The sequence below is a fragment of the Neofelis nebulosa genome, chromosome 10 (assembly GCF_028018385.1).
Source record: "Neofelis nebulosa isolate mNeoNeb1 chromosome 10, mNeoNeb1.pri, whole genome shotgun sequence".
In the NCBI taxonomy this organism is placed as follows: Eukaryota; Metazoa; Chordata; class Mammalia; order Carnivora; family Felidae; genus Neofelis; species Neofelis nebulosa.
Genome location: NC_080791.1, coordinates 67,730,882 through 67,758,703, shown reverse-complemented (window position 1 = coordinate 67,758,703; position 27,822 = coordinate 67,730,882). Strand labels below are relative to the sequence as shown.

At 51.2% G+C, this 27,822-nt stretch overlaps 1 protein-coding gene across 2 annotated transcripts in view; it reads left to right on the top strand.

The window, feature by feature from the left end:
* The window catches only part of GALNT18 (polypeptide N-acetylgalactosaminyltransferase 18), a 351,823-nt gene extending 330,228 nt beyond the window's left edge, over positions 1-21,595 (top strand). For both annotated transcript variants that reach the window (XM_058688252.1, XM_058688250.1), the window contains 2 exons: positions 5,210-5,374; positions 21,174-21,595. In XM_058688252.1, coding sequence (XP_058544235.1) covers positions 5,210-5,374; positions 21,174-21,320 — 312 coding nt within the window. In that variant the 3' untranslated portion in view covers positions 21,321-21,595. The remainder of the gene's footprint in view (positions 1-5,209; positions 5,375-21,173) is intronic.
* Positions 21,596-27,822: the final 6,227 nt, after the last annotated feature.

The following is a 27,822-nucleotide window of genomic DNA, read 5'->3' as shown; positions in this document are numbered from 1 at the left end:
TGAGCCCCAAGACACGGGATGTGTCTGTTCTGTCACCCTGCATGTGCTTTTTCCCTTTTCCTTCCAAGCATCAGAAAGAAGTGCCCGTTCCATAATTTTGGAAAGAGCTAAATGTCCATCAATTAATGAATGGATAAAGAAGTTTGGGTTTATATATACAATGGGATACTACTTGGCAATAGGAAAGAATGAAATATGGCCTTTTGTAGCAACGTGGATGGAACTGGAGAGTGTGATGCTAAGTGAAATAAGTCATACAGAGAAAGACGCCATATGTTTTCACTCTTCTGTGGATCCTGAGAAACTCAACAGAAGACCATGGGGGAGGGGAAGGGGAAAAAAAGTTAGGGTGGGGGAGGCAAACCATAAGAGACTCTTAAATACTGAGAACAAACTGAGGGTTGATGGGGGGTGGGAGGGAGGGGAAAGTGGGTGATGGGCATTGAGGAGGGCACCTGTTGGGATGAGCACTGGGTGTTGTATGGAAACCAATTTGACAATAAATTTCATATTAAAAACAAAAAAAGAAGGAAGTGCCGGCTCAGGTTTGAAGGCCTGCCTCAGGCCTCATGGGGCTGCTTGAAGAGTGAGCGGAGTTAATAGTTTGCAGCTGGGGAGTAGCCAAGGGGTCAGACTATTGTTTCTATGCCCCCGGGGTTTGTAAAACATCCCCGGGCAGGATGGAGCTCCCCCTCTGCTGCTAACTGGGGAGTTACTGGAGGAATGTGGCTAAGCACTTGGTTTTTGGTTTTTTGCTTTTTTGTTTTTTTGGTTTTTTCGATATATGAAGTTTATTGTCAAATTGGTTTCCATACAACACCCAGTGCTCATCCCAAAATGGCTAAGCGCTTTGTACCCTCTTGTACCACAGGCGCCCCCAGCCCTCTGCTGCTTCCTCAGTGCAGGCTCACATGGATCACAGGGGAAGCTTCCCAAGCCAGCCTCCTGGCCTCTCCCCCTTGGGCCGGCTGCTAGAGCTGCCCTGACCCAAGGGAGGTAGGTAGGCGGGCGAGGTAAAAAGTCACAGGTGTGGCTCTGGGGTCAGACTGCCTCAGTTTGAATCTCAGCTACTGCTCTCCACCTGTAGGACTTTTACTTAATTTCCTGTGCCTCAGTTTCCTCATCTACAAGATGGGGGCGACAGCGGCGCCCTCCTCAGAGTTGTTTTAGGATTCAGTGGGATAAAGCATGCAAATGACTTTGAGTCTGGCACAGAGTAGGAACTACAAACATCTCAGCTTTCGTTATTAGCCACCTAAGGCAGGGGTTTTCAACAGCAGCATTCTTGCGCATCCGGGATCGGGTCATTCTTCGCTGTTGGGGGGCTGTTGGGTACGGGGTAGGATGTCGAGCAGCGAGTGTCCCTGACCTCTACCGCCTGGATGCCAGTAGCAGCGTCCCTCCCCTGTTCTCATGACAACCACAGATGTCCCCAGACATCGCCCGATATGCCCTGGTAGGCAAAACCACCCCTCCCTGAGAACCACGGTTCTAGGTCCTTGCTTGCTTAAAGCTTCCGGGCTCCCCGTTATTCAGAAAGTGTAGCGGTGCTTCCTGGGCCTGCTGGTACCAAAAGTGGGGCATCTTGTATGAAACTGGTGCCCCTCGTTTGTGTTCAGGCCGTTTACCGATTCAATCCACTGCTGGCTGGACTTCTGAGGTGCCCAAGGGACCACTTGAGAGCGTCCTCTGCCGAATCTCTCTCTCTGTTCTGCAGGCTTCATGGTGACACCACTCAAGATGCACTTTGGTGTTTGCTTTTAAATAACAACTGTCTGTCCCTGTTATGTGACAGCTGTGCCAGATAGGAACCGCACGCGTGCCTCTCCAAGCGTCTCCCCCAAACACTTCAGAGCAGCTAAGTGAATAAAACTGATTTCAGCTATTACCTGCACAGCCGCTTGTGTCTCTACAACCTGCCCCGGAGACCAGAGTCAGGCCCTGGTGACAGCAATGAAAGAAGGATGGCAGTCACTAGCTTCCTAGCTGTCCTTGTCAGGCAGCCCACACTGCCAAGCCTCGGGAAATCTGGGTCCTGATAAACAGGGTGACTGAGAGCTACACTCTGTCCTGAGGAGAGAGCGTGGGGCATTCAACCCAACGTCATGAGCAGCTCTGCACTTTTTGGAGAGAGGCTCAGGTGGCAGGCTGAGAGGCCCCATGCTTTTGCATATTCATGGAAGGCTTTCAGGAAGTGGTGTTTTTATTTCTATTTTCAAAGGAGCGAGAGTTGGATTAGGTGAATGGAGGAAGCACAGACAATGTTCATTTTAGTGTGATTAGAGCCATTATTTCCTGAAACGTTAGTTTCCCCAGCTTGGCTCTTGGATCATCCAGGACAGGGACCATAGCTTTCTCATCTCTATTATCCTCAGATCTCAACTTAGAGATTGTTGTTGGACAGACAGATGAATGGATGGATGGTGGGTGGATGGAGGAATGAGATGTCTACCAGCATCTATTTAAATTCGTAAATCTGACCAGTCATCATATTCTCCCTCACCTCCAAAAAACTGGAAGCCACAGCAGGTCATTGGCTTTCCTTAGTGGTGAACTGGAAATCCAGACCACCCACTGGAGGGTCTCTCACTCAATATGGGTTCTGAATAGGACCCTCTTGCCCCTGTGTTCTGGTCACATGTCCACGCTGGAGCCAGGCCTTCTACATTTGGCCTCTGCTCAGAACTTTGGTCGCCTCTATTATGGGAAGAATCAGTCATCTCAGTAGTTAAATGCCTATTTCCATGGATTCCCAAATCTGATAACTTGTAAGATGATTTGAGAGAGTGCATCCTTCCTGTAATGAGTGTCTTCTCTTTGTCTCTCCAGATCCACTCTCCATCCTTTCCTTCTACTCTAGGACACTGACTTTATGGAATGTTTCAATGGGCTCCCATGTTGTTTGGCTTCCAGCAGGGTTCTGCCAATGGGCTGACCCAGCAGGAGAACCAAGTGAGGAGGGGGGAGAGTAAAGTTGGGTTATTTATTCACCACCACTCATCAAACCCCTCCCTCCCTGAAGCCTTCTTGCAAGTCAACCCTCTCTAGATGACTTTTACAGATTCTGGTAACTTCTCTCTTCTCTCATCCCTTGGGGTCTAGGAGTGGTAATAGCTCCATGTTATTATTCTCAGGGAATTATACTATCCCTATGGTTGCCTTACATCCTACCCACATCATTGAGACCTGTGCCTTTATTATACCCTCTTTGGATTCCCCCACCTTGAGTGTGCCATATATTTCCAGTTAGGGCCTTGACTGATACACTGGCCTGAGGATCTTCTTATGTCTGAAGGGTGATCCTACCTGCCTCTCCATGCCCTCCTTGGACTTCCAAAGGTCAGAAAGAACATGCCCCCAAGGACCACTCCTTACCTACCTTCCCTGCACTGCCCTTCTCACCCCACAATCCCTTTTATGTCCCACACTCATGTTTAAAAGTCCCTCTTCTAATGATGTCGGGTGCCTGGGTGGCTCAGTCAGTTAAGTGTCCGACTTCAGCTCAGGTCATGATCTCGTGGTTCATGGGTTCAAGCCCTGCTGCTTCAGATTCTGTGTCTCCCCCTCTCTCTGCCCTTCCCCCGCCTGTGCTCTTAAAAATAAACATTAAAATATATACATAATATACATATATAATACATTAATATATATAATATATATATAATCCCTCTTCTACTAAAACAAGAAATCTTTATATTCTCTTTTGGAATTAATCAAAAATATTTACCAGTAAGAATGTTTTAATATATGAAGATAACAAGAGGGCTCACCCTGAACTCTAACCTAAAGCAAAGAAATGTAGTATCTCAATTTGCCCCTGGGGTCTAATCATAAGTGGGGGTGTTCATTTCTTTAGTAATATGAAGAGAAAAACTCACAGAACCTTATGACTTCTCCCTCAGAGCCCTTTTCTTTGGAACCATGACTGAAGGTTGAAGGAAGAGACTGGAAACTTGGAAGGCCAAGGGTCTTGTGGCTTTCTCCTAGACCAGAGCCAGTAAACTACAGCCCATGGCACAGCCCTTATTTTTGTAATTGAAGCATTCTCCTAACAGCCATTCATTCACATATTGTCTGTGGCTGTGTTCATGCTACAATGGCAGAGTTGAGTTTTCAGACTGTATGGCCTTCTGTGCAGAAAAGAGTTAACACAGTGGGGCTGACTGCTGTCCTTTGAAAGGCCTACTTGGAACTTGGATTTCAGGAGGTTCCCACCATCCCCAGATCTATAAGAGTGGTTCACTATGCCTAACCAGACTGTACAGGCAATGTACAGTTTGTGCTAACATGTGCTTTCCTTCTGGGAATCTGGAATTTTGGTATGTGCCAGGCAGAGGCTGTGTACGTGACCAGCCCTGATAAAAAAGCCCAGCTGAGTCTCTAAGAACTTTCCAGGTAGAAAACATCTCACACGTGTTGTCTCAGCTCCTTGCTGGGGGGAATTAAGTGTATCCTTGTGACCACTAGGAGAGTACCTTTGGAAACTTCCACCTGGTTTCCCCCAGGCTTTGCCCCAGGTGCCTTTTCCCTTTGCCAATATGATTTGTATCCTTTTGTTAAAATAATTCACAGCTGTGAGTACAAATATGTGCTGAGTCTTGTGAGCCCTATCAAATCTTCAAACCTGGGAGTGGTCTTCAGGACTTCCCAACACACTGCAAAGCCAAAATTACTTGCCACCTGGCCCTTTAAGAAAAAGTTTGCCAATCCTTGGTCTACACAGTCTTAGTCTAGATGGAAATTATGTTTTATAGGACTCTGAACTCCCTAAGGCATGGCACAGGTCTTTTCTCTTTATCTACTGGCCAACCACAGTATCTTGCACAAGTTATTTATGGAGGGAGAAGTCAGCAAGCCTGCAAATAATGGATTCAAGCCATACTTTTTAAACTGTGGGTGGTGAAATCTATTTGAAAGGTTATGACCAATGCTTTTCACTGAAAGAATAGAATAGAAGATATCAGATTGCATTGCATATGGTAAGAATAAGTTTTATTTCCTGAAAATTTTGTTTCAGTTACACATGTGGACCAGATACTATCCTGGATCGTGATGTTAAAGGGTTTCCTCTTCTTGCCCGTCGCAGTAGAAAATAACTCGAAGACCGCTGGACTGTGCTCTCTTCGCTAGCTGCCAGGGAGAATCCCCACTGGCCACCCCCCATCTCTCTGGCCACTGCATTTTAACCACATTCTTCCCCCACCCCCAGAACGTGTACTACACGAGCAGTCAGCAGATCCACGTGGGCATCCTGAGCCCCACGGTCGACGATGATGACAACCGGTGCCTGGTGGATGTCAACAGTCGGCCACGGCTCATCGAGTGCAGTTATGCCAAAGCCAAGAGAATGAAGCTTCACTGGCAGTTCTCTCAGGTAACAGCCCCAGAGCCCCCATGAAGGGCAGCAGGAAAGCAGAGGGGGGAGAAGGTCTAAGGGGCCAGGGAGCATGTGGGAAGAGACAGGGAGGAAAGGGACATGGTGGCAACAGGGAGGCTGGGACTCCCGGGATTTACTGGGCACTGACTATGTGCCAGACATTTTATGTACATTAGCTTATTGCCTCCTGATATTGGCGCTAAAAGGGGAATTGTTGTGGTTATTATTGTTTTATTATCATTTTGTTTAATTTGTAGATACATGGAGATAGGCTCAGAGAGGGAAGTCATGTGCCCAAAGTCACACAGTAAGGATCAGTGCTGGGAGTTAGATTTAGGCCTCTCTGTCTTTAAACTTTCACATTTCCTCTCCACACGCCCTATCTCCTGGGATGAAGCCCAGTGTCCCAGGTATAGACAGTGCCGAGGCACCTCTGGTCTGTGCCGTGCTTTGCCTTCCTCCCAGAACGGGCTCACTCTAGGGGAGGAGGCTTCCTCAAAGGGCAGTGTGTACAATGGTGAACAGGAAGCAGTCCCGTATTAAGCCTCCATCAGTTCTGAGGCCCATATTTGACTTCCTGCTCTCCATTAGCCCAGTTACAAAATGATGTCCGAGGATCAAGATGCCCAGTTGGGATGGCCCACCATGATTCAGCTTTGAAGAGGACCTGGGCCTCAGCCCAGAGGCTCCCAACCCCCAGGATTCCACTAAGTTAGGGCCAGTTTTCCCCCATAGGTAGGGACACCCACCTCCCAGGCAGTGCAGCGGAAGTGTTCAGAACAGGAAGTGAGGGGGCCCATGGGCTTCTAAGGCATCAGAGGACTGTATATGGTGGAAGCTTCCAGGGAAGTCAGAAAGGGAATAGGTATATTCCCTTTCCGAGTAGAAGGACCGAGTAGAAGAGACCCTGACTCAGCCTTCCAGCAAGCTGCTGCTGCCCTGGGGAGGAGGAAGCTGGTGGGCACTGGAAGGGACTGGCAGTTACTCTCCCCGTGGTGGGGGGGAGGGGGGGGGGGCGGGGGGAGGTGGTGGTGAGGGTGGGCAGGGCAGGTCCCGGCTGCATCATATTCTACGGGTAGGGGAACCTTTGATCCGTGATCTGGGTGTGTGCATCCAGAGGACTGAATTGGGTCCTGAATGAGTGAGGAAGGTCAATACTGAGTTCGAAATAAGGCCATAGATTTAAGGGCTACTCGGAAAGCAGGAGTCCAGACAAGGGCTTTGTGACCCCCCAGGAAAAGCAGATGGCTGGGGAGCAGCACAGGGAGCCAACTGGGAGCACTTCCAAGGGCAGGTGGGAGATGTGTGGGGCAGCTCCGAGTCCCGGCTGGGCCTGCATAATATATGGGGCTCCACGAGAGGGAATATGGTGCACCAGGACTGGTGGCTCCTGCCGTGCTCCTCCCTGTGTGGTGAACTGTAATATTCTGTCCCAGTAAGAATGGCAGCCAGCCTTCATACAGTGCTTACTCTGTGCCAGAACTTCTAAGCACGGGGCATGTATTCGCTTATTTATTCCTCCAAACAGCTGCATGTAGGTACCATGAGGCAAATGAGACACAAAGACGGTAAATAACGTGCCCAACGTGTTCATGTTGGGTACTATCCGCGAACTATTTCAGGTTCTCCTTTTTACTTAGTAGTGGCCACCGAGAAGAAGGTCAGGGTCAGGGCTGAGGTTTGAGAATACAGGGCACATCTTCCTCCCGCCTCCCTCTCTCTCACTGAAGCACCTTTTCTGACCCCACACTCTGCCCAGCGGTAGCCTTTGTCACTGTCCCCTGCCAGGTGTCTAGCCCTGAGTGACACGGGATGGGACTGTATTTCTCCTCAGGCAGAGAGAGGGCTGGAGGCATGTGGTCAGGGAGGAAGGCTGGATGTATGCTTGCTGGCTGGTGTTTCCCAGCTCAGGCTAGGTGCAAAATCGGCCTGCAGACTGGAGGCAACAGAGGGAAATGGACACATATCCCTGTGGAGGTGAGTGGGGCTGACTTTGCTGGGGTGAAGTGGACATCATACCATCTAGGGAGGCTGGGCAGGGGCTTACATCAGGCCATTCTCTGCTGCCTTCAGCCAAGCCTGCTGGGCCCGTGAGCTCAGCTTCCTCCTGGGAATGTTGAAGAAACTGTCCAGGAAGATGGCGGGTAGGGAGCCAGACCAGGGCTGCTGGCTTTTCAGAAGAGAGAGCACTTAGCTTGAACCTTGAAGAATGTGTAGGAGTGTGCTCCATATGAAGATAGTGAAGGGCATTCCAGGGAAAGGGAACAGCATGTACAGAAGCTGTGAAGCATCAAACCCCGGCTATGTTCAGAGAGCTGCGGATAGTCAGGGGTGGTGGGGCCTGGACGGCACAGGGGGCGGGGAGTAGCTGCACATGAGCCTGGACTTGAGCCTGTGGGCAGGAAGATGTGCGGCAGGGGACTGGCATGTGTAGGTGTGGGCTTTTGAATGCCCCTGTGGCAGAGGTTGTGAGGCTGAATGGGAAGGGGAGCTTCTAGAAGGGGGAGAGAGGCAGGAAGAAAAGCCAGCAGGAGGCAGAAATGCAGTCTGAACATTTAGCTGTTCCCTCCTCCCTCTCCTCTGTGAGTGGCCCCAGGGTCCTTATGGCCCTGCCTGGCCACCGAGATCTCCTCTCAGGGCAAGGTCTGAGGCTGAACCGAGATGCCCAGCTTCTGGTGGTTGTGGGTCAGGCAGATTGACACGTGTGGCTGGGAGTCCTCTAATAGTTGAACATGCTGCTTCAACTCACGGGGAGGAGGGAAAGCGGCCCCGGGCAGCCCCGGAATAGCCCCTGGAGGTCATAGCCCAGCCACGCACCTGCCACGCTAGAGACTTGGTGTCACCAGGATATGAGTGTTGTTGAACTGAAGTGAGCTCCCTGGCCTCTTTGGAAGCCTTGCTCCTCCGAGGAGGTCCGGAACCACCAGGGACACAGAGCTCCTCAGCTCCGCTGTGTCCAACCTCATGAAGTGCAGTGTTCATAAACATAGCAACTCCATCCCAGTTGGGACAAAACGAGATGAAGTGACCTGGCCAAGATCATAGGGCCTGAAGGATGGAGCCGGAGTTCAAACAGGCTGGTTGCATCCAAACACAGGCTGCTTCATATCCCAGCCCCACACACAGGCACCTCCGCCTGTTTCCAACCCTCATAGACAGACATGCCCCCAAGGTCTCAGGCTGAAGTGACTCCTCTCTCCATCTCCAGTCCCAGATGCCTGGGTGCCCCTGGCTGGCCTTCATCTCATCTGTCCGTCCCTGACCGGGGTTAGAGAAAGGAATATCCCCCCCTAAAATGGACATACTCAAGGCAAAGACACCCCCAAATCTAGCTCTTTCCTTTTCTCATCTCAGCACATGGCCTTGAACAGGCAGCCCCATGTGGTTCCTACTTGAAAGGACACAGTGACCGGCAAAGCAGGCCATATTGGAATGTGGAATCCTGGACCCTGGGCAATTTTCAGCCACTTACATATATATCTAATTAACTCCCAGGGTGGTTTGGCAGTCACATCTTTGATCTTTCTACCAAGGGGAACTGTTTGGAAATAATATTTTTAAATCCCTCATTTGCAAACTCAGAGCAGCCACTCTTGCCTGATATTTAAAGATTAACATATGTGAATTTTTTGTTTAATGCAAAATGATTGATGTTTATCAAGCAACCGGAATCTGTCCACAAGCTCTCGCTGGTTAGGAACTACTGTTGACAAGGCCAGAGGAAGCTGGAAGCCTCTTACGTGATTAAATCGTGTTCTTGGGCTACTTTTCTTGCAACAGGTTTTAATCTTTGCAAATTACATGGGTATCCTACCAACTAGAATGATCTGGTGCAGAAGTTGGGCTGAAAGGAGCTTTTACTGGTGCATCTCCAATCTCCTTTCCGGTTTCACATTCTGCATTATTTACTCTCCTGAGGGCTGCATTTAAACTCCACAGACACTCAGGCTGAATTAATTTCAAAATAATCCAGCACGATTCTCTCAGGTTCTCCTACAAAGAAGATAGGCATTTGCATATCTTAGTGTTCCATCTCATACTCTGATTTTCTGTTTAACAAATAAAATGCCTGTCTTCTATCCCCTGCAAGCACTTCTGCATTTCTGATGCTTCAGGATGAATCAGGACAGCATTAGATACTGACACTGAGAAACCACATTTGATGAAACATCTCTTGGCAACACTGATGTACAGGGCTCTGATGAGCAATTTTCTGATGATGAACATTCTTTCCTTCAGTTATTCATCAAACATTTATTGAGCATGGGGGTTGGGCAGGAGGGATGCAGATATGAAACAGAGCCAGCCTCTGCCCTGGAGGAGCTCATGAGCATATAAACACGCAATAAAATGCATGATGAGACCAGAAATGAGGGATGTATGATGTTCTGGGACCCTGGGGTTGTCAGGCTCAAGGATGGCTTCACATTCGAGACTTGTTTGATCTGGATCTTGAAAGTTGTAGGACAGTTCCCAGGTGTAAAAAGGGAGAACATCCCATGTAGAGGCTCAGCCTGGGCAAAGGCAAGAAAAAACAGAGTATGTCTGAAGAATGCAAATCCAGTGTTGGTATGGGTGGAATTTGGAACCTCCAAAGAGGCATGAGAGAGCTCAGACATAAGGGTCAGTTTGGGTGCAGATAGTGGTGATCGGTGAAAGCCAGGCCAACAAGTTGGATTTCACCTTAAAAGCAGAGGGAGGAACCGGAGGAAGTTTTAAGCAGTGGATTGCCACGATGGGGTCTGAACCCCTCTGGTAGTAGAGTTCAGGGTAGATTAGAAAAAAAGAGACATGGAAGCAAGTTAGGGGGCTGTTCCATCATTCCCATGAGAGATGGGGCAGACTCAATTGCCATGAGGGCGTGGGTCCAGGCAGCTGGGCGGGGGGATGATTTTGAGAGAGACTGTATCAGTCTGTTGGAAGTACTGATGGATGAAAAGGAGGGAATTGTGAAGGGGTATTATTAACCCAGGACCACTCTAGGCTCTGGGTTTCTGTCCGAAGAACAGGGCAGCCAGAGTTGTCCCTCTCAAGTGACGCACCTGTCTCTAGATAGCCAGCATTTCCCACATCAGCACATGAAGAAATTTTGTGAACACGGGAAATAGTAGTCATTGCCTTCTGTGACTTTTCCAGCTTGTGACTCCTCCTGGTTTAAAGACTCTCCTAAAGTGTTACCTATAAATTATAGGACTTTCAGTCTTCTGAGAGTACCCTACATACTGAGATTTGGGGGGATTCTGGGATTTGGTGATGAAAGGTTAGTGAAAGAGGCATTTAGTCAATGAGCCCCATGCCAATAGAAGGAGAGGGAGTAAGCAAATATCAAGTTGCTACAGAGAACTTTGTGGCCAGACCTGCCAAGTGACGCGATAGACTGCCTCTCCATGGTAATGAGATGCCACTCTTCCGCCATTACCATTATTGTGAATGGTTACACAAGGGCTGCATCCCTCTCTTTAGATATTCTTACAGGGATTCTTGCCACATGATGTGTGTCTTCTAAGGTCCAACTTCCTTAAATTCTACGTATCTATTTGAATGCACGGTTGAAGGAATTGCAGGCTGTTGGACCAGAAAGACCAGAAGCACCTTAGCTCTGCCTTCTCAAAGCTGAAGGGCTGCCCTACCCACAGGAAAGCAGTCTTGTCCTATTGGCTCTGAGGGAAGACTGGCGAGTCCGGGACGGTTTATAGAGCAGCTTTCTCCTAATCCAAGTTGTCCAGACATGAGGTTGGCAGTTCAGGGAAGAGCCAGGGGCTCCGGGGACCATGCAGCCGGCCATCTAAGGCTCTGCAGCTCTCAGTGGATTTGCACTGGATGGCTTGAAGGGCCTGCCAAACCCAAAATTCTGTAATTCTAAGCTAAATTTAGACAGCAAGCCCTGAGGAGGGCTTCCCCACCTGGAAAGTTCCCTGGGCCTGCCTCAATAAAAAGTGCCACAAGTTTGAAAATGAGCCGAACTCCTTGCACAACGGCCATCTTTATCCCACTGTGTGCAACTGTTTTTCCATTATGTCAGTCCACGCTCCTCTCATCCATCAACCAATACACGGGAGGGCACGACTGTCTTACACTTCCAACATCTCTAGCACCTCATGGAAAACGAGACAGAGGAGTCACCCAACGTGCTGTTAATCAAATGAAGCAGTTATTTTTTTTTTTTTCAGAAATTCACAAAAACTAACCAGAGGCCTCCTGTGCACCAGGTCTTGAGCTAGGTCTGTGGGAGACTGTAAGACGAACAAAAGTTTACCACTGATGACTCCCAGCATGCGGGCACACTGCAAAAGGACATTTCAGCATAATAGTCAAAGGGCCCTGCTTAGCTGGAGAAATCCCTAGTTCCTACAAATAACACTTTTAGGTGGTGGTGCATCCTAACTGTGTTATGTGAGGTACTCTAAATTATACGGTAAATATGTACTTCTTCCTATAACTTCAGATTTGAAGGAAGGAGGTGGAAATGCTTTATACTAAAACAAATATGCATACTACGTAGAGCAGGGTGAACACAAATTTGTATGAATTTTTAAAAATTTTTTAGTATGTATTTATTTTTGATATAACACAAGTGGGGGAGGAGAAGAGAGAGGGAGACACAGTATCTGAAGCAGGCTCCAGGCTCTGAGCTGTCAGCACAGAGCCCAACGCGGGGCTCGAACCCACAGACCATGAGATCATGACCTGAGCTGAAGTCAGTTGCCCAACCGACTGAGCCACCCAGGAGCCCCTGTATGAATATTTTTTAAAACAGGAGGCTTTGACGAAACGTCAGGGTATCCAGACTATATCTCATGCTGCTCTCATACTGTGGGGGTTGCCGTCACTCCCCTTGGCTGTTGAGTCCTTTGATGGAAACATTAGCAAGGTCCATCTGGGGGTCCAAGAACACATAGATCAGCGTTCCCACTGGTAGGCTGTCCCCACACCTGAGCCCCTATGCTTGCCTCGTTCTCTGCAAAGCATTTATGCATTTTCCACATGAGGGACATCACGGATAACAACAGAGATGTCTATTAATGCCAGGAGAGAAGAAATTTTCGAGAGTATGAGGAGACTGCCCGGAAGAGAGCTGAGTGTAGAGCCAAGCCTGCCTGTCCAGGATAATTGGCTCTGATTTGTGGGGTATAATTTGATAATTTGATGCAAGATGAGTAACCCACTCAAAAAAGAACCTATTTGCAGAGCACATTTCCCAGGGAGCATGGCTAATTCTGCCAAAGGATTTCCCCACACTCAAGGAGGAGGAGTCCTTGACTTTCTCCCATTCCGATTCCCAGTCGCCGTCAGGAAGTCCGACTTCAGGAACATTTTGTACTGAAAAGACTATAATCTGGTATTTCATTATGGCTCTGGAATAAAACACCTTTTCATTCCCGTGTCGTATGAAGGGGCAAATGTAGAACTGTCCAGTTTTGATGGATTAACAAAGCCTTGCATAGGCCCTGGAAGTTTGTGATGTTTAGTTTATGGCAGTCAGCATGCACCCCCCCCTCTGCTCATCCCACAGAGATCAGGAGCCAGGAGCAGGTGTGATGGCTCAGATCCCCACTACTCAGACCGAAGAAGATTTTAAAAATTATTTACCGAATTTACATGGTGATTCCTATGTGCCAGATAGTATTGTAACTGCCTTATAAATATTATTTAACTCCCCCCAACAATGCTAGTAGGTACTTTAATTATCCTCATTTTACAGATGAGGAAACTGAGGCACAGAGACATTAATTTGTCCAAGAACAAATCTAGGAATTTTGCCTCTGGGATCTATGCTTTAAACCACCATACCATGGCTCCTTTCTTTGTCTTGCTTCTAGAAAACCAGTGAATGGCTGCAGTGGGAGTTTGGGGCTAGGGTCTCCCTGCCAACCAGTCACTGACGTGTGTGAACTGGCTGGATTCCTGCCACCTCAGCGAACTCCTTCCAGCCACCCTGCTATCTCCACAACCCACTTTCACCCTTTTTTTTTTTTCCTCACTTGAGATTGCCATTACCCCATCTTTGGTCCAGTGGACCTTCAGAGCAAATCCCAGGCAGACTCTCACTCAGGCACTGGTGAGTCTCCTTTAAAAAAGATAAATGCCAGAGTACTTCTTGAATAAATCTAGTGTTGAATATTCATAATACATAAAGACCGCTTTCCTCTATGAAAAGACTTAATCTCAGAGTTTCTTTAACTAGTGCTAACATCCCACCCATGCTTTGAAGTATTTGATTACTAATCATTAACTATTTAACCTGGAAACTCCCAAGCCCACTGTGCTTAAAGCCCAAGACACACTGGGCCATTTGGCCATGGAAAATTAATTGGAAAGTGGAACGAGAGCTTTGAAATAAGCAGAGAAGACTTTGGAATACAGGAGTCACTCCACACAACCTCCTCTAAACGCTTTGGTGGTAAACATGAGACCAGCCTGAGCTCAGCCCAGAGGCTCCAGAGGTCACAAGTGCAAGCGACAAGCCAGGCCCAGCCCTTCCTTGAGACGGCGACAGCTTGTTTGTGGTAGCCAGCAAGCAGCACCAGAGGCAGCAGCCCCCGGGAACCAAACAAGGCATTTTCTGGGCCCCATCACAGGCCCAGAAGTGATCTGTGATAAGCGAGCCCTCTGGGGACTCTGCCTAATCTGTTTACCCAGCCTACACCCTCAGGAGGAACTGGGCTAGTTAGGAAACTTCTAGCTGCCACAGGCACATAGTTGGGGAAACTGAAGCAGAGGGGAAGCGCATGCTGCGTGATCTGGGGTCAGCTACACAGTGGACCACGGCTCCACGAGCCCCACTCTACACATCATCAGTGCCCCATGGCAAGACACAAATCTGAGTGCCCCACAGCTCTCCGGGCCTTCTGCAAATGAGAAGCCTAAGGCCCAGGGCAGCTGAGCTGCTGACCCAGGGTCCGGTGGGAAGAGCCAGAGGCAAGGCCAGGAGCAGAGCCCCTCTTCCTTTGCTTCCGCCCACACTGCCTGTCTTGCCCTTCCAAGTGACTACTCCAGAGAGGCCCAGAAGGAGCCAGAGCTAGGCTGGGGGCTGGGAACGCACCTCCAGGAATTATTATTAGCCTCCTTAATTCTATACATTGAGCTTTCGATTTTTTGTAATGCTCTTTCCATATTTACTTCAGTTTCCATTCCAATTAAGCTCTCTGTGTGCTGCGGCATCTCTCCTGCCAGGTTTAATTGCCCTTATTTAAATTCTTTAATTAAAAGTATTGTGTGTTTCCAGATCCTGTTGGTGTATGTATTACACAAATAATTTCGATGACTGGACTGGTAAACCAAGGAACTGTGCTCTCCATGGACGGCGGGGCTGGCCAGGGGATCTGCATCAAGCCCCAGCCCTTCAGAGCCCAGGGCCCGGCCCAGGGGCTGCTGGATGGGCCTGGGCTGTGAGGACAAGAGACTGCAAACAGGCATCCTTGCTTTCTTCCTTCCTCCAACACTCCATGCCTCACACAGCAGCCAGAGTGGCCCGGTTAGCATGTCAGTCTGACCCTGCAATGGCCCTATTACCAGATTAAAAGCCAAAGTCCATTCAGTGGCTGTGAGTCCTCACTGAGTCCTCACAGAACCTGCCCCTACCTCACCTCTTGGGCCTTAACTCCTACTCCTACCCCACGCCCGCACTGCCCAACGGCCTCCACGCTGGTCTTTGTGCTGTTCTCTGAACACACCAGGCCTCTGCTGGTGCGAGAGCCTTGCTCTGGGGCATAGGACTACCCCCAGATTCCACCTAGGCCACCTTCTCTCCCCCTTTGTGTCTTCACTCAACTCTCCCCTTCTTGTTGACGATCACCCTGGCCACCTCTTTCTTCTGCCTGCCTCCCGCCGGCCCCACTCTCTTACCTGGTTTGTCTGAGGCCGTTCAGGCTAGAACACAAAGGCCATCGACTGAGTGGCTTACACAACAAACATTTATTTCTCACAGTTCTGAAGCCTGGGAGGTCTAAGATCAAGGTGCCAGCAGATAGTGTCTGCTGAGAACCCTCTTCCTGGGTTGCAGGTGTTCCCTTTCTCACTGCGTCCTCACATGGCAGAGGGAGACAGGCATCTCTCTTGCGTCTCTTCTTAGAAGGGCACTAATCCAATTCATGAGGGCTCCACCCTCATGACCTAATTACCTCCCAGAGGCCCCACCTCCAAATATCATCACAGTGGGGAGTAGGACTTCAGTATGAATTTTAAGGGCTCGCATTCAGTCCGTTTTTGTGCACAGCCTGATCACTCTCTAACACACCAAAGAACTGTTTGCTCCCCCTCCTGGAATATAGTCTCAGTCTTTGTCTACAGAAAAAGATCTGTTTCTGTTTAGTCACTCCTGAATCTCCATGGCCTAGAGTTACACAGTAACTGGCACACAGTAGGTACTAAATATCTGATGGATGGATGAATAGATGGATGAATCATGTGTCTGCAGCGAGCCCTCAAAAGAACTAGCCCAAACTGGCTCCGCAGAGCCCCTGAAGCCCACGAAGGTGACCTTCCTCTGCCCCAGACATCGAGGCACCCGCAGAGCTCAGTCTAGTCCGCTGCCTCGAGACAGGCATGGGGCCGGAGAGATGACTTGGTGGGCCTAGTTACACATGCTAGTGAGGAACAGTGAATGGGGCAGGGGCCCCCAGCCTGTCTCTACCGCTTACTGACCACGTGACCCTGGGCCCGTGTCCCAACCTTTCTGAGCCCTAGTCTCCAGTTCTATACAATGCGGACAATTACCATCTCCACCCCTCAGGGTTATTATCATGAGGAATATGTGCGACTGGGCATGTGCAGCATTTGACACAGTGCTGGGAGCCTGGAAAATCAGTGGCAACCGCTGTTAGTTCCATCTCAGTGCAGAGCCTGCAGGGAGGGGTACGGAGAGTCACAGCACCAGGCTGCTCCCCAGGGTGTGCTGAGCTCACCAGGGAAGGATGGACCGCAGGAAAGGAAGGCTCCTTTGCAATTGTGGTAGATGGAATCTGCCCAGAGAGGGTGAGAGCCTAGAGATTATTCACTGAGAGCGGCTGGGGTCTGCGAAGGAGGACAGGAGGGAGGCAGCACCCGTGGCCAGTGCTAGCTCCCTCACCAAAGTGGCCTGCCTCCTCCTCCTCTAGCCCAGATATGTTCCCAAGACATTGACCAGGGCTGCTCAGCGAGGCCTCCACACGGGCCTTACTCTTCTGCTCTAGAAGATTCTCCTCTTGGAGCCTCTAGGGAGGAAGCTCTCCTTGACTGCCTGCTTCACCCTCCCTGACAGGCCCTGATGCTCTCACTGAGGTTGTGTCTCCTTCACAGCACTGCTCTTGGCCTCGCTCTGTTTCCTCCACATCCTTCCCAGAGGCCACACTGGCTGCTTCTGCCCCAGGGTCACGACACTTCCTGTCTCCAGGGTCCTGAGGGCCAGGATGGGGTCTGGGAAATGTCACATTTGAGTCTCTGAAGGAATGCTTTCCTTCTCAGAGACACTCCTCCCTCTCTTGGGCTTGGCAAGGCGCCCCTGTGAAAGGCTTAGAATGTGCCTGAGTGGTAGCAGGAAAGGAGAGACTGCGCCTTCTCTGTTTTGGACAAGTTTCCCCAAGTTCATTTATTCCAGGGTTGACAGAAGCAGCCCGGCCACTGGCACACAGGCCCGGGCCAGCCCCTGAGGAGATTCTGAGAAGCCCATCTTCAGAAGAGTGAATGGGCACTTGCTCTGGTCCCTTTTCTGCCTGTTGTGCAATTTTTCCGGAGCCCTCATCCTGATACACACTCGTTGGTTGTTTTATAGCTGATGGAAGGGTTTCCCGTTCCTCCTTCTCTCATCCTCCAGTAGTCAGGAAAGAAATTACCATCTGGTCCTAGACACAATGGAACCAGAGTGGAGAGCAGCTCACCCAGGGCCACCAGCTAACAACCAGGAAGGAAGCATCATAGGTCAGCACCGCCCCTTCCCATCTTACTGCCAGAAAGGCCGGCAGAGCTCATGAATTAGTGAGTGGGGCTGGTCTCATTCGCACCCTGCCTGAGCTCCACTCCTAGCGACATGGGTCTGGCATGCCGCCAGCTGACGGAGTGTTGGAGGGTCAGGGGAGCCTGGCCACACATCTGCCAAAGAAGCAGCAGTGACACGGCCCAACCCGGATGTGGGCGACAGGTGCGCTCAGGCCACGGCAACAGAAACGGCAGAAACCTGTGCCTGGCAGAGCCATGGGCTGGCCTTGCTTGGAGCAGGTGACACAAGAGATGTCTCTGGGTCTGCAAGTCCAGCTTTTGAGGGACAGAATGGGGTCCCACAGCTTCCAAGTGGACTACTTGAAGCTATCAACCTGTCGTCAGCCCAGGAGCATGGCGTGGCCACCGAAAGCACTGATTCATTGGCTGTGTTGAAGGAGTCTGTTGTCCAGTGGAAATGAGGTGGTGGCCCTCTGCTTGGCCGTCAGTTCTGAGTGACACAGAATAACTGGAGTTTGTCCAAAGGAGAGCAGGCGGGTTGGAAAAATTATTCAAAATTGTTGCCCAGTTCCTTGTGGAAGTTTAAACTAGAAAGGCATGGAACTCGGAGGACATGAGCCCTACCTTCCCCTATTGGAAGGGAAAGGGTGGAGAAGCGGGAGCAGACCCACGTGTGGGAACCTCAGGGGGACAGTCTGGGGCCTGTTGCTGGTTGCCTCCACGACAAGGATTTGAGTTGAATGCTCCTGGGCAGAGCAGCATGGGAAAGAAAGTGCTGGTTCAGGAGGCTACGTGAGTCACCCCTGGAGGAAGCCCAGCAAAGCTGGAGGCCCCAGGCCGAAGTAGAGGTCACCCAGGTTGCTGATTAGAGCAAGAGGGTCGGCCTTCAGAGTGAACTCCACATGCGGACTGCAGGGTCCTTTCTGAGCCCTTGTCTCACTGCCACTTGTTCCTCTGCCCCCTCAGGGCCTGAGTCAGCCGGTGTCTCTCTGGGTGAGAGATGAGCTTGCTGTTTGGGTTTCCTCTTTGCACTGGTGTCTCTCTGCTCTTGGGTGCAATGAGTCACGGCTCTCCTCAGGCGCACAGCAGGAGAGACCTGCTTTCTTCCCTTGAATATTCCAGAAGAAATTTGCTGGGCCATCTTCCACCCACTGGAAATTGGGAATTCTCTTCCTCCTCCCCAACACACGCACAGACAGACCCCCGATCCCCTTTGCCATCCAGTCTCTCACTACCTGCCTCCTTCACCCACGGTTCAAAGTCACTTCTGAGGGAGCTGCATCTTTTTTGTCTTAATTGTTTAATTGAAGAATAGCACACATACATACAGAAACATGCACAAAGTGTAAATGTTCAACTCAGTGGTTTAAAGCAAAGCAAACACCTGTATTGCCACCAGCCAGGTCAGGAAATAGCATCCCATCAGCATCCCAGGAGCCCCTCTCTTGCTTCCTGTCAATCATTTTCCCCTCCCCCTCCTTAAAGATAACCCCCATCCTGGCTCTAACACCGTGGTCCTATTTTGCCTGTTTGGGGGGTGTATATAAGTGGAATTATATATGTGTTCTTTATCTGGCTTCTTCTGCTAACGTGATATTTGTTAGGTTTATTCATATTGAGTGGAGCTCTAGTTTGTATATTTGCGATGCTGTACAATATTCCGTTATGTGACTAACCACAAGTTATTTATCCATTCTACTATCGATGGGCATTTGGGTTGTTTCCAGATTGGAGCTTTTACAAATGATGTTGCAGAAAGCACTCAGGTGCTTGTCTCTGGTGCACGCATTTGTGCTAGGTACAGACCTAGTGTGGGAGTGTTGGGTCTCGGAGGTGCGTGTGTCCAACCGCGGTAAATACTGCCAGTTTCCTAGGTCGCCGTGAGAACTGAGTCTTCATGTTCTCTGAGATGTCAGCCGTCACCATGGGGATAGTGGTAGCTGACTGGGGATGACCCCTTTCAGAAGAAGTTCGTGGTCTCCTCTCCCAGCATGCTGTTCACTGGAATGGGCATGGGATGTAGCTGGGGGTGGGCTGCAGTCAAAAGAGGCAGGGGCCTCCCTCCCCCTGCTGCCAGGCCTGCTCAGGGCCACTCCAGAGTGAAACACAGCAGCCCTGTCTTGAGACCCATCCCTCCTCACCTATGCAGGTCATGACCGCCAACATTTACTGATCATCTGTTATGTACCAGGCTTTTGGCTGGATGCTGAGGGCACAGAAATTGATAAGACATAGAGCTGTCAGTATGGGAGGGTGGGGGAGAGACAAGGAAACTAGTAATTCCGCTACCGTTCAATCATGCTGGGTGAATAGAGAAAACACGGTGGAAACACGGGTGAATAGCACCTCGCCAGCTGGGTGGCCTGGAGGAGAAGAGGTGGGAGGGGCTGAGGTGAGAGATAAGGAGGCTTCTGGAAGAAATGGAGCAGGAGCTTAGCCTTGAAACGTGACTGTGCCTTGGCCTGCTACGGAAGCATGGAGAAGGACCCCCAGCACAGGACACGGCTTGCTTGATGTCTAGGAACCCTGATAATACAGAAATCTTTACACAACTGCAGGAAGTTTGGTGTGGCTGCACAAAAGGTGTGGTGGCTGAGGGAGGAGATGAGGCCATGAAAGGCCTGTGCTAAGGAACTTGGGCTCTGTCCTCTAGGCCAAACATGCATTTCAGAGACATCACTCTTCCCTGCCTCTGGAGGTCAGAGGGGGGTCACCTAGGAGGCTGATGCAGTTGTCCAGGGGACAGAAGATGGTGGCCTGAACGCAGGCAGGGTTGTGATGTGATAGCAATAAGGGGACAGTCACCAGGCAAGAGGGATGTGGAATTGGCAGGACTTAGTGCCTAATCAGATGCTGGGGAGGAGGCAGAGGTGTCAGTGAGAATGCCCAGGTCTCCCACACGAATGCCTGGCTATTGCTTTTGGGGGAAATTATTTATGGGAAATATTTATAACTGAGGTGGTAAACACAAGAGGAGTAGATTCTGGGGAGAAGGTGAGTTTGAACATCTACTCAAGTGCCATTAAGCTCCAAAGAGTGTACTTATAAGGACCACCACCTACCCCAAGCAATTCTGCCTGCAGAATTGGTATAACTCCAAGATACTCAAATAGTCCGGGCTGATGCTTAGACTTACAGCCAGCAGCCTCAGAGTATCTGAGCTCTGCAAGGGCCTCACTAAAATAAAAACTTAGTGGGCTCCTCTTTGCTGCCATGGGGCTACTCTGGGGAGCAGCACCTCTCTTCCTTCAAGAGGCTTTGGGCATAAACTGAGTGTTCATGGCTACAGAACATTCTAGAACATCAGTAGCATGGGGGAAAACCATGCATGCCCAGGGCCGAGGGAGCCCAGTGGCCTAGGAGACATATCCAGGAGACTGAGTTTGGTGGAGACCAACACTGATGACTCTAGAGGTCCACTTGGGTACATGGACCCTAAAAGCAGGAGGTCCTGGGCCTCTGGTGGTGGTCAAATTCAGGCCAGTCATGGGGAGGGGAGTCCCAAGGAACTAGACTTTTCAGAGCAGGACCCCAGCCTATGCCTATGGGGACCAGGGCCTGGCCCCCAGGGTGGGAGCTATGGGAGCAAACCAGCATGCCACACCCCAGCAAGTGGATGGAATTTGGGGCAGGGTGTCTCCGTCCTAACGAAGAACTAGGGCCCTGTGAAGAAAACCAAGGCACATGTTCGGTCTCAGGGAGGAGACCAACACATCAGAGAAGGGCAGCCTGAGGCTGCATGGGAATGCTGGCCCCCACACCTCCCGTAGCCTCTCTGGACCCCAGGCATCTGGACCCACCGATAACTCTAGGCCCAAGGTCCCCCCCAGATTCCCCTGTTTCGTCTATAGCCTCTGACTCCACTCTCTGCCCCGGCTCCCAGGGAGGCCCCATCCAGAACCGCAAGTCCAAGCGCTGTCTGGAGCTGCAGGAGAACAGTGACTCGGAGTTTGGCTTCCAGCTGGTGCTGCAGAGGTGCTCAGGCCAGCACTGGAGCATCACCAACGTCCTGAGGAGCCTGGCGTCCTGACCCTGCTGGGAGCCGCCCCCGCCCGTCCCTTTGCTACTGTGTAGCACCTGCTGCAATGCTGCCTGCTGTCTGGGGGGTTGTTTGAGTCTGGGGGAACCAGGTTAGCGGGACCCCCCCAAAAGAGCTTTTTATTTCCTATTCAATTTTCATGGAGTTTATAGAAAGGTGCCGAATGGTGGGTGATGGTATAATATCATAAACTATTTTGCAACTGTAAATAGGGGACAAATGGAAAATATTTATAACTGACAATAAAATACTATTGATTAAGAAAAGGGCTTTTGCAGTCATTTGGTGCACAGTGGAGCTGCCTGCCTGGTTCCTCTGAACTTGGAGTTCTTGTAGCCCGCTTTCTTTGTGAAGCCTAGGGTGGCGAGTGGGGCACTGTGACCTCACAGTCACCTCCAGAGAGAAGGCTCCTTCTGCCTCTCCCACAGCTGATACGTCCTTTGGAGACAGCATTCCTGAAGAAAGCAGGGTTTCTGCTGGCCCCCGAGCGTCAGCTGCTGGGCTTTAGGCTTTAGGCCACACTGCCCCATCTTGATATCACCTTCCTCACCTCCCAAAGCGGTCCATCGCCCCGGCCCTCAGCAGTGACCCTGGCCTACAGCAAATGCCTCCTTCCAGTTGCTAAGACGGTTCGGCTCCTTCCATGAGTCACAGTGTATTTGTTTCCTGGGGCTGTCATAACAAAGTGCCACCGACTGGCTGGCTTAAACAGAAATTCATTCTGTCCCAGTTCTGGAGGCTGGGAGTACAAAATCAAAGATGGGCAGAGTTGGGTCCTTCCCAGTGCTGTGAGAGGATCTGTTTCAGGTCTCTCTTCTAGCTTCTGATAGCCTCAAACATTCCTCAGCTTGTAGGTGGCCATGTGCTTCCTGTGTCCCTCTGTGTGTCTGCCTCAGGGTCCACATTTCTCATTTTTACAAGGACACCAGTGATATTGGATTAGGGCCCACCATTGTGGCCTCGTTTTAACTTGATTACCTCTGTGAAGTCTATATTTCCAAATAAGGTCACATTCTGAGGTACTGAGGGGAGAGGACTTCTCGTCTGAGGTACTGAGGGGTAGGGACACAATTGAACCCATAACACATGGCTCTTTCAGTTATGGTTCCACATCACCCCTCTGGGCCCAGCCTCAGGAGACCAGTGGCCCTCAGAATAGAACCATGTTTCTTGGAGCCTCTTACTCAATCCTCTGTCCCTCCAATAGCTTCCGGCTGAGTGGTTCTTGTCCCAATCCAAAGTAGGCCTTCCTCAGGTTGAAGGCTCCTGTTTTTAGTTTGAAGGACACCCCAACCCCACCTCCAGCACCACCTCCAACCCTCTCGCTCATAGCAGAGCAGTAGTGAGTGTCAGGCTGTAGGGCCGAGGCAGGAGAGGAAACCCTTCCTGGACAGATTTCAGCCCCACCCACCCTCTCAAGTTCTCTGGGACCTCCTTCCCAGGGGCCTCCAGTCCCAACACCTGCTTGTTGGGGATCAATAATCTATAGCTGAAACACTGGTGATCATAGAGACACCCCTGTGCCTCAGGGACCCCCAAGGAAGAGGAGCCTCTCGTCTTGGCCATCTGGCACACCAAGACACCCGCATGCACAGGCTTCACCCTAGAGGGCCACTAGGACTTCCCAGGCTGCCACCATAGCCGCCCCGCCCCCCACCTCCCCCCACCTAGAGTTACACTGCTTTCCCACCACAGACCAGAGAGGATACCCAGACATTGGCCAGGCGGCTCCCACCTGATGGCTCCCACCCGGAAGGTGGACACGGGAAGCAAGACCCTCAAGAGGGAATTGTAGGCACTGCCTTTGCCATATTCCGGAAGCCAGGGCCTCAATATGGCTTCCCCCACACTTATTCCTCTACCTCATTCTAACAAACTCCTCTGAGCCCTGCAACCCAGCCACGCTTCCCAAGTCCCCTCCATTCTAGTCTCATCTACCCACCTGGTGCTTCACCTCTCAGCACCAATTGCTGTGCTTCATCATCACCCCCACGCACGTGCCTGCCAGTGGCCCCCAAGTCTGGTCCCAAGACCAGCGGCATTGGCGTCATCTGAGGACTTACTAGAAGGGCGGTTCTCGAGACCCACCTGGAAATCCTGAATCAGAAACAGGGTTTTAACAAATGGTCCAGGAATTCTGATTCCCTGCTGAAGTCTGAGACCCCTGCTCGGTCCCCACCAGGATCCCTTCCCTTGTACCCTTCCTCCTGCTCTCTCCCAGGCCTCCCACCCCAGCTACATCCATCACACACTCCCCTACACCCGGCGGCCTCTACTTGAAGCCACAATCACGGATGCCCCGCGTCTACCCACACCCGCACCTCCACAGCCTGTGCCCCGTCCCTGCTGTAGGGCAGAGGAACCAGGAGTGGGGACTCTGAGTTAGCCTCAGCTATTGGCTGGATGGTCTCGGGCAGCTACTAAACCTCTCCATCTCTGTTTCCTCTCCTTAAAAAATAGGAATGTCTTCTGTGGGGTTGTTGTGAAAATTAAATGAGTGGGAATTTATGTAAAACACTAAGAACAGCGATAGGTACATGGTAAGTGCCATCAAGTCGTAACTACTATTATTTTATCCACTGACATCCTAACACCCAGCCGCTGTCATGGATATCCACACCTTGACACCAGTCGATGCCCATACTTCACCAGGCCTGTTGGCTTCCGTGGCCCATCCAGCCTGTGCCAGCATCTACACCGTCAGTCTCACCTGCCTAGAGGCGCTTGCCCTCACCCAAACCCACACTTTTACAAACTCCACACATCCCTGTCCTATCAAAGGCACCCTGCCTTCAGCCACTCCCAACATCTACACTCTAAGAAGCAAACCCCAGAGTAGAGCTCTCCCCTTTGAGCTAATCCGGGGGCAGTGAAAACAGGGCGATAGGGGGCAGCTCCTCCCTGAGCCCAGAGGCCCAGGCCCTGGTGGGAGAATTGTCTCTGAGATAATCCCTGAGGGCCCTGGCCCCCGAAGAGCGAGGGCCACATGGCCAGTCCAGGCTCACTTGGGTCTCAGAGGGATAAAAGTGAGACACACAAGGTCACACGTCTCCAAAGCAGAGGGGCTGGTGAGCGTGGGGCAGAGGCAGGAGGGGAGAATGTAAAGGAAGGAGGCCAAGGGCACTCGGCCACATCCAGCCTCAGCTGGCTGCTTTTCCCTGATGTTGGTGCAAGCTAACTAGCAGCTGTCTGGGGGCTCTCTGAACGCCCTGGAGTGAGATCATTATTTTCTTAATGGTTTGCACATCCGACGACTTGGTAGAAACAGGAAACGGTTCTGATACCATTAAGGGCTCTTTTAGCAGGTGTCTAAGACCTCCAGGACAGCGAGCCCCACAGCCTGGTTCCACAGCTCAGCCCCAGCCCTCGCCTGCGGGTACCCAGGCTCCCACCCGCTCCGAGAAGTGAAGGGAGAAGATGGGCCCCTCACTCCCGACCGGAAGTGGACACGATTGTTTGCAGAGACAATGGCAGAAGCCAGCGACCTGGCCGTATCCTGGCTGGCCCCAAAGGTCACTTGCCAGGGGGTCACAGACCTGCAGCTCCTGCAGCTTCCTGTGTCTCTGTCTGAGGCCCTTCTCTGGCCACAGGCACATGCTCGGGCCTGCGTGTGGGTAGACCGAAGTACTGAGGGGGTTGGGCCTCAGGAACAAGCCCATCCATGAGGGATGGGCCTCCTCACCCTTCAGGAACACACATGTGAGGCCTCATCCCCCACCCCACAGTCCCCCCATAGGACTGAGCCCCAGTAACCCACCTTAATGGGCACTTCACTGGCATTCCTCCCTCCCTATCTCCCCGCCCTCCAGCTCCCTCCTTGTTGTGCCCCAGTCACCTCCCACATGCCAGTCTTTGGGTCTGCTCCTGGAGAAGCTGCTCACGGCCACTCCTGCACCACAGTCTCATGCCCGTGACACAGGGCCATCCAGACACCGGGACGCCCAAATCCACATCTATATCCTGAGCTCCAGGCCCAATCTCCGGCTGCTGATGGGCCCTGGGCATCTGAGTGGGTGTCCCTCAGACAATGCTGATGTGACAAGCAGAGAACCAACCCATTGCTCCTCTCCCAGCGCCGCTCTAGTGACCTCCACCAGGTGCTCACACCAGAGACCTCCTCTCGACCCTCACACCCCCACTGTTCACATCTTGCTTCATCGCTCGCATGGGCCCCACCATGCCACCTCAGCAGCCCTCCTCCCTGCAACGGTCATAGTGATCTTCCTGAAATGCTATGTCATCAGTTTTTCCCCTGGCCTAAAACTGTCGCCTGGGTCTCACCGAAGATGGTAAATGAGTAGCTCGGGCGCCAGCCGCAGACTTTCCTCCTTCAGTGAGTCCAGGAACTGAGTTTCGGAAACGCCCAGGTCAGGGGTGGGCTGTGGGTGTGAGAGGGCCTAGCTTCCTGGCTGTCACATGCTCTGGATGCCTGTGGCCCTAACCCACCCTCTAGAGATGTTGGTGACCCGTATCTTCTTTATTTTTTTTCAAGAAGTTTTTCTTGGAGTGAGTATGAGTTTTCCAGAACTTCTGTAACAGTGCCACACACTGGGTGGCTCAAACAACAGAAACGTGTTGTCTCTCAGTCTGGAGTCCAGAAGTCCAAGATCAAGCTGTCAGCAGGGTTGACTCCTCTGAGGGCTGTGATGGAAGGTTGTGTCCAGGCCTCTCTCCTTGGCTTACAATTAACCGTCTTTTCCCTGCGCCTTTGCACTGTCTTCCCTGTGTGTGTGACTCAGTTTCCAAATTTCTTCCTCTTTTTTAAAACAAATTCTTTTAACGTTTATTTATTATTGAAAGACAGAGAGAGTCAGAGTGGGAGCAGGGGGAAGGAAGAGGGAGACACAGAATCTGAAGCAGGCTCCAGTCTCTGAGCTGTCAGCACAGAGCCTGACGCGGGGCTCGAACTCACAAACCGCGAGATCATGACCTGAGCTAAAGTTGGAGGCTTAACCGACTAAGCCACCCAGGTGCCCAATCCAGTCATATTGGATTAGGACCCATCCTAATGTCCTCATTTTAATTTCACTGCTTCTGTAAAGACCCCATCTCCAGGTAAGGTCACATTCTGAGGGGACTTCCAGGACTTCAACATATGGATTTTGGGGGGAAACACAACTCAGCCCATAAAAGGGAGCAGAAGAGGGGTGGTGAAGGGCATACTCCAGGCTCCGGGGGACTGCCTACACTCATACCCACCTTGCCTGGAAAGTCCTGCCTGTTGGGGGCACCCCAGTTGTCCTGATGTCCCCAGGGAAGAGAGTGGGCACTGAGCAGGTGACAGGGAGTTTGTGCATGCAGACCTGAGAAGTTCATCGTTGTCCTCTGTATCCACACCCCTTTTGAGGAAAACTGTCCCAGCCACAGCCCTAGCTGTGACCCCCCCCCCCCCCCCGGTACCATGACCATGCTGTCTTCCTCCATGGGGAGTCAAGTTGACCCAAGGGAAGTGTCCATAGGCTGGCCAGTAATCAATGACTTAACACAGAAAGATGAACGGGGTCAATCAAATTCTGCTTGCACATTTGCACTATGACACACATAAAGAATCAACCAGAGGTGCCTGGGTGGCTCAGATGATTGAACGTCCGACTTTTGGCTCAGGTCATGATCTCACAGCTCGTGAGTTCGAGCCCCGCGTCAGGCTCTGTGCTGACAGCCCGGAATCTGGAGCCTGCTTGGGATTCTGTGTCTCCCTCTCTCCCTGCCCCTAACCCACTCGTGTTCTGTCTCTCTCAAAAATAAATAAACATTTAAAAAAAATTAAAAAAATCAACCAGTTAGTGAAGAAGCCATGGCCATACGTAGAGATATGCCATAGGGTAGATTGGGGCCCCAGGAGGACCGACCATGCCACAGCCTCGTGCATGCTGAGGTCACGAGGAGGAAACCACAGCTGAGCGGAGCAGAGAAAGGAGCTGATGAGCAGAGGCAGCAGACCCGCCGTGAGGAAGGCGTAGCATGTAGCCATGACACAGACGAAGACCAGAGACAGCCTTAGAGCTGCCCGCATTTCCTCCTCATTCCAGACCCCACCCATCCACATCCTGCCAATTCGGCTTTTCCCAGAGTTGGCTGAGCGGGTCCCTGCCCTTTACAGCCAACAAGACTGACCGGAGCAGGATGTAAAGATTTTAGACACCAGAACCTGCTCATTCCCAGACCCTCACACGTGTGTGAACACGCACACCATGCCTACAACTACTGCGCACATGTGCAGCAGAGGGACATCATCTGCACCTTCTATGTAAACGCATGCCCAGGCTCACACAGCCCCTCACGTGCACACGTGTGTGCACTCACATCCAGCGGTCACATAGATACATGCGTGGACACACACACACACACACGCACACACTGACTCCAAAGAGAAGAGCTATTTCTGCCCACTCCCCAAAGATCTTTTGGGCTGCCGTCGCTTAACACCATTTAACACGGTTCTTGTGAAGCAGAGGAAATCTGAGTTCTTCTGTCCTCACCATTTCTTCCTAAT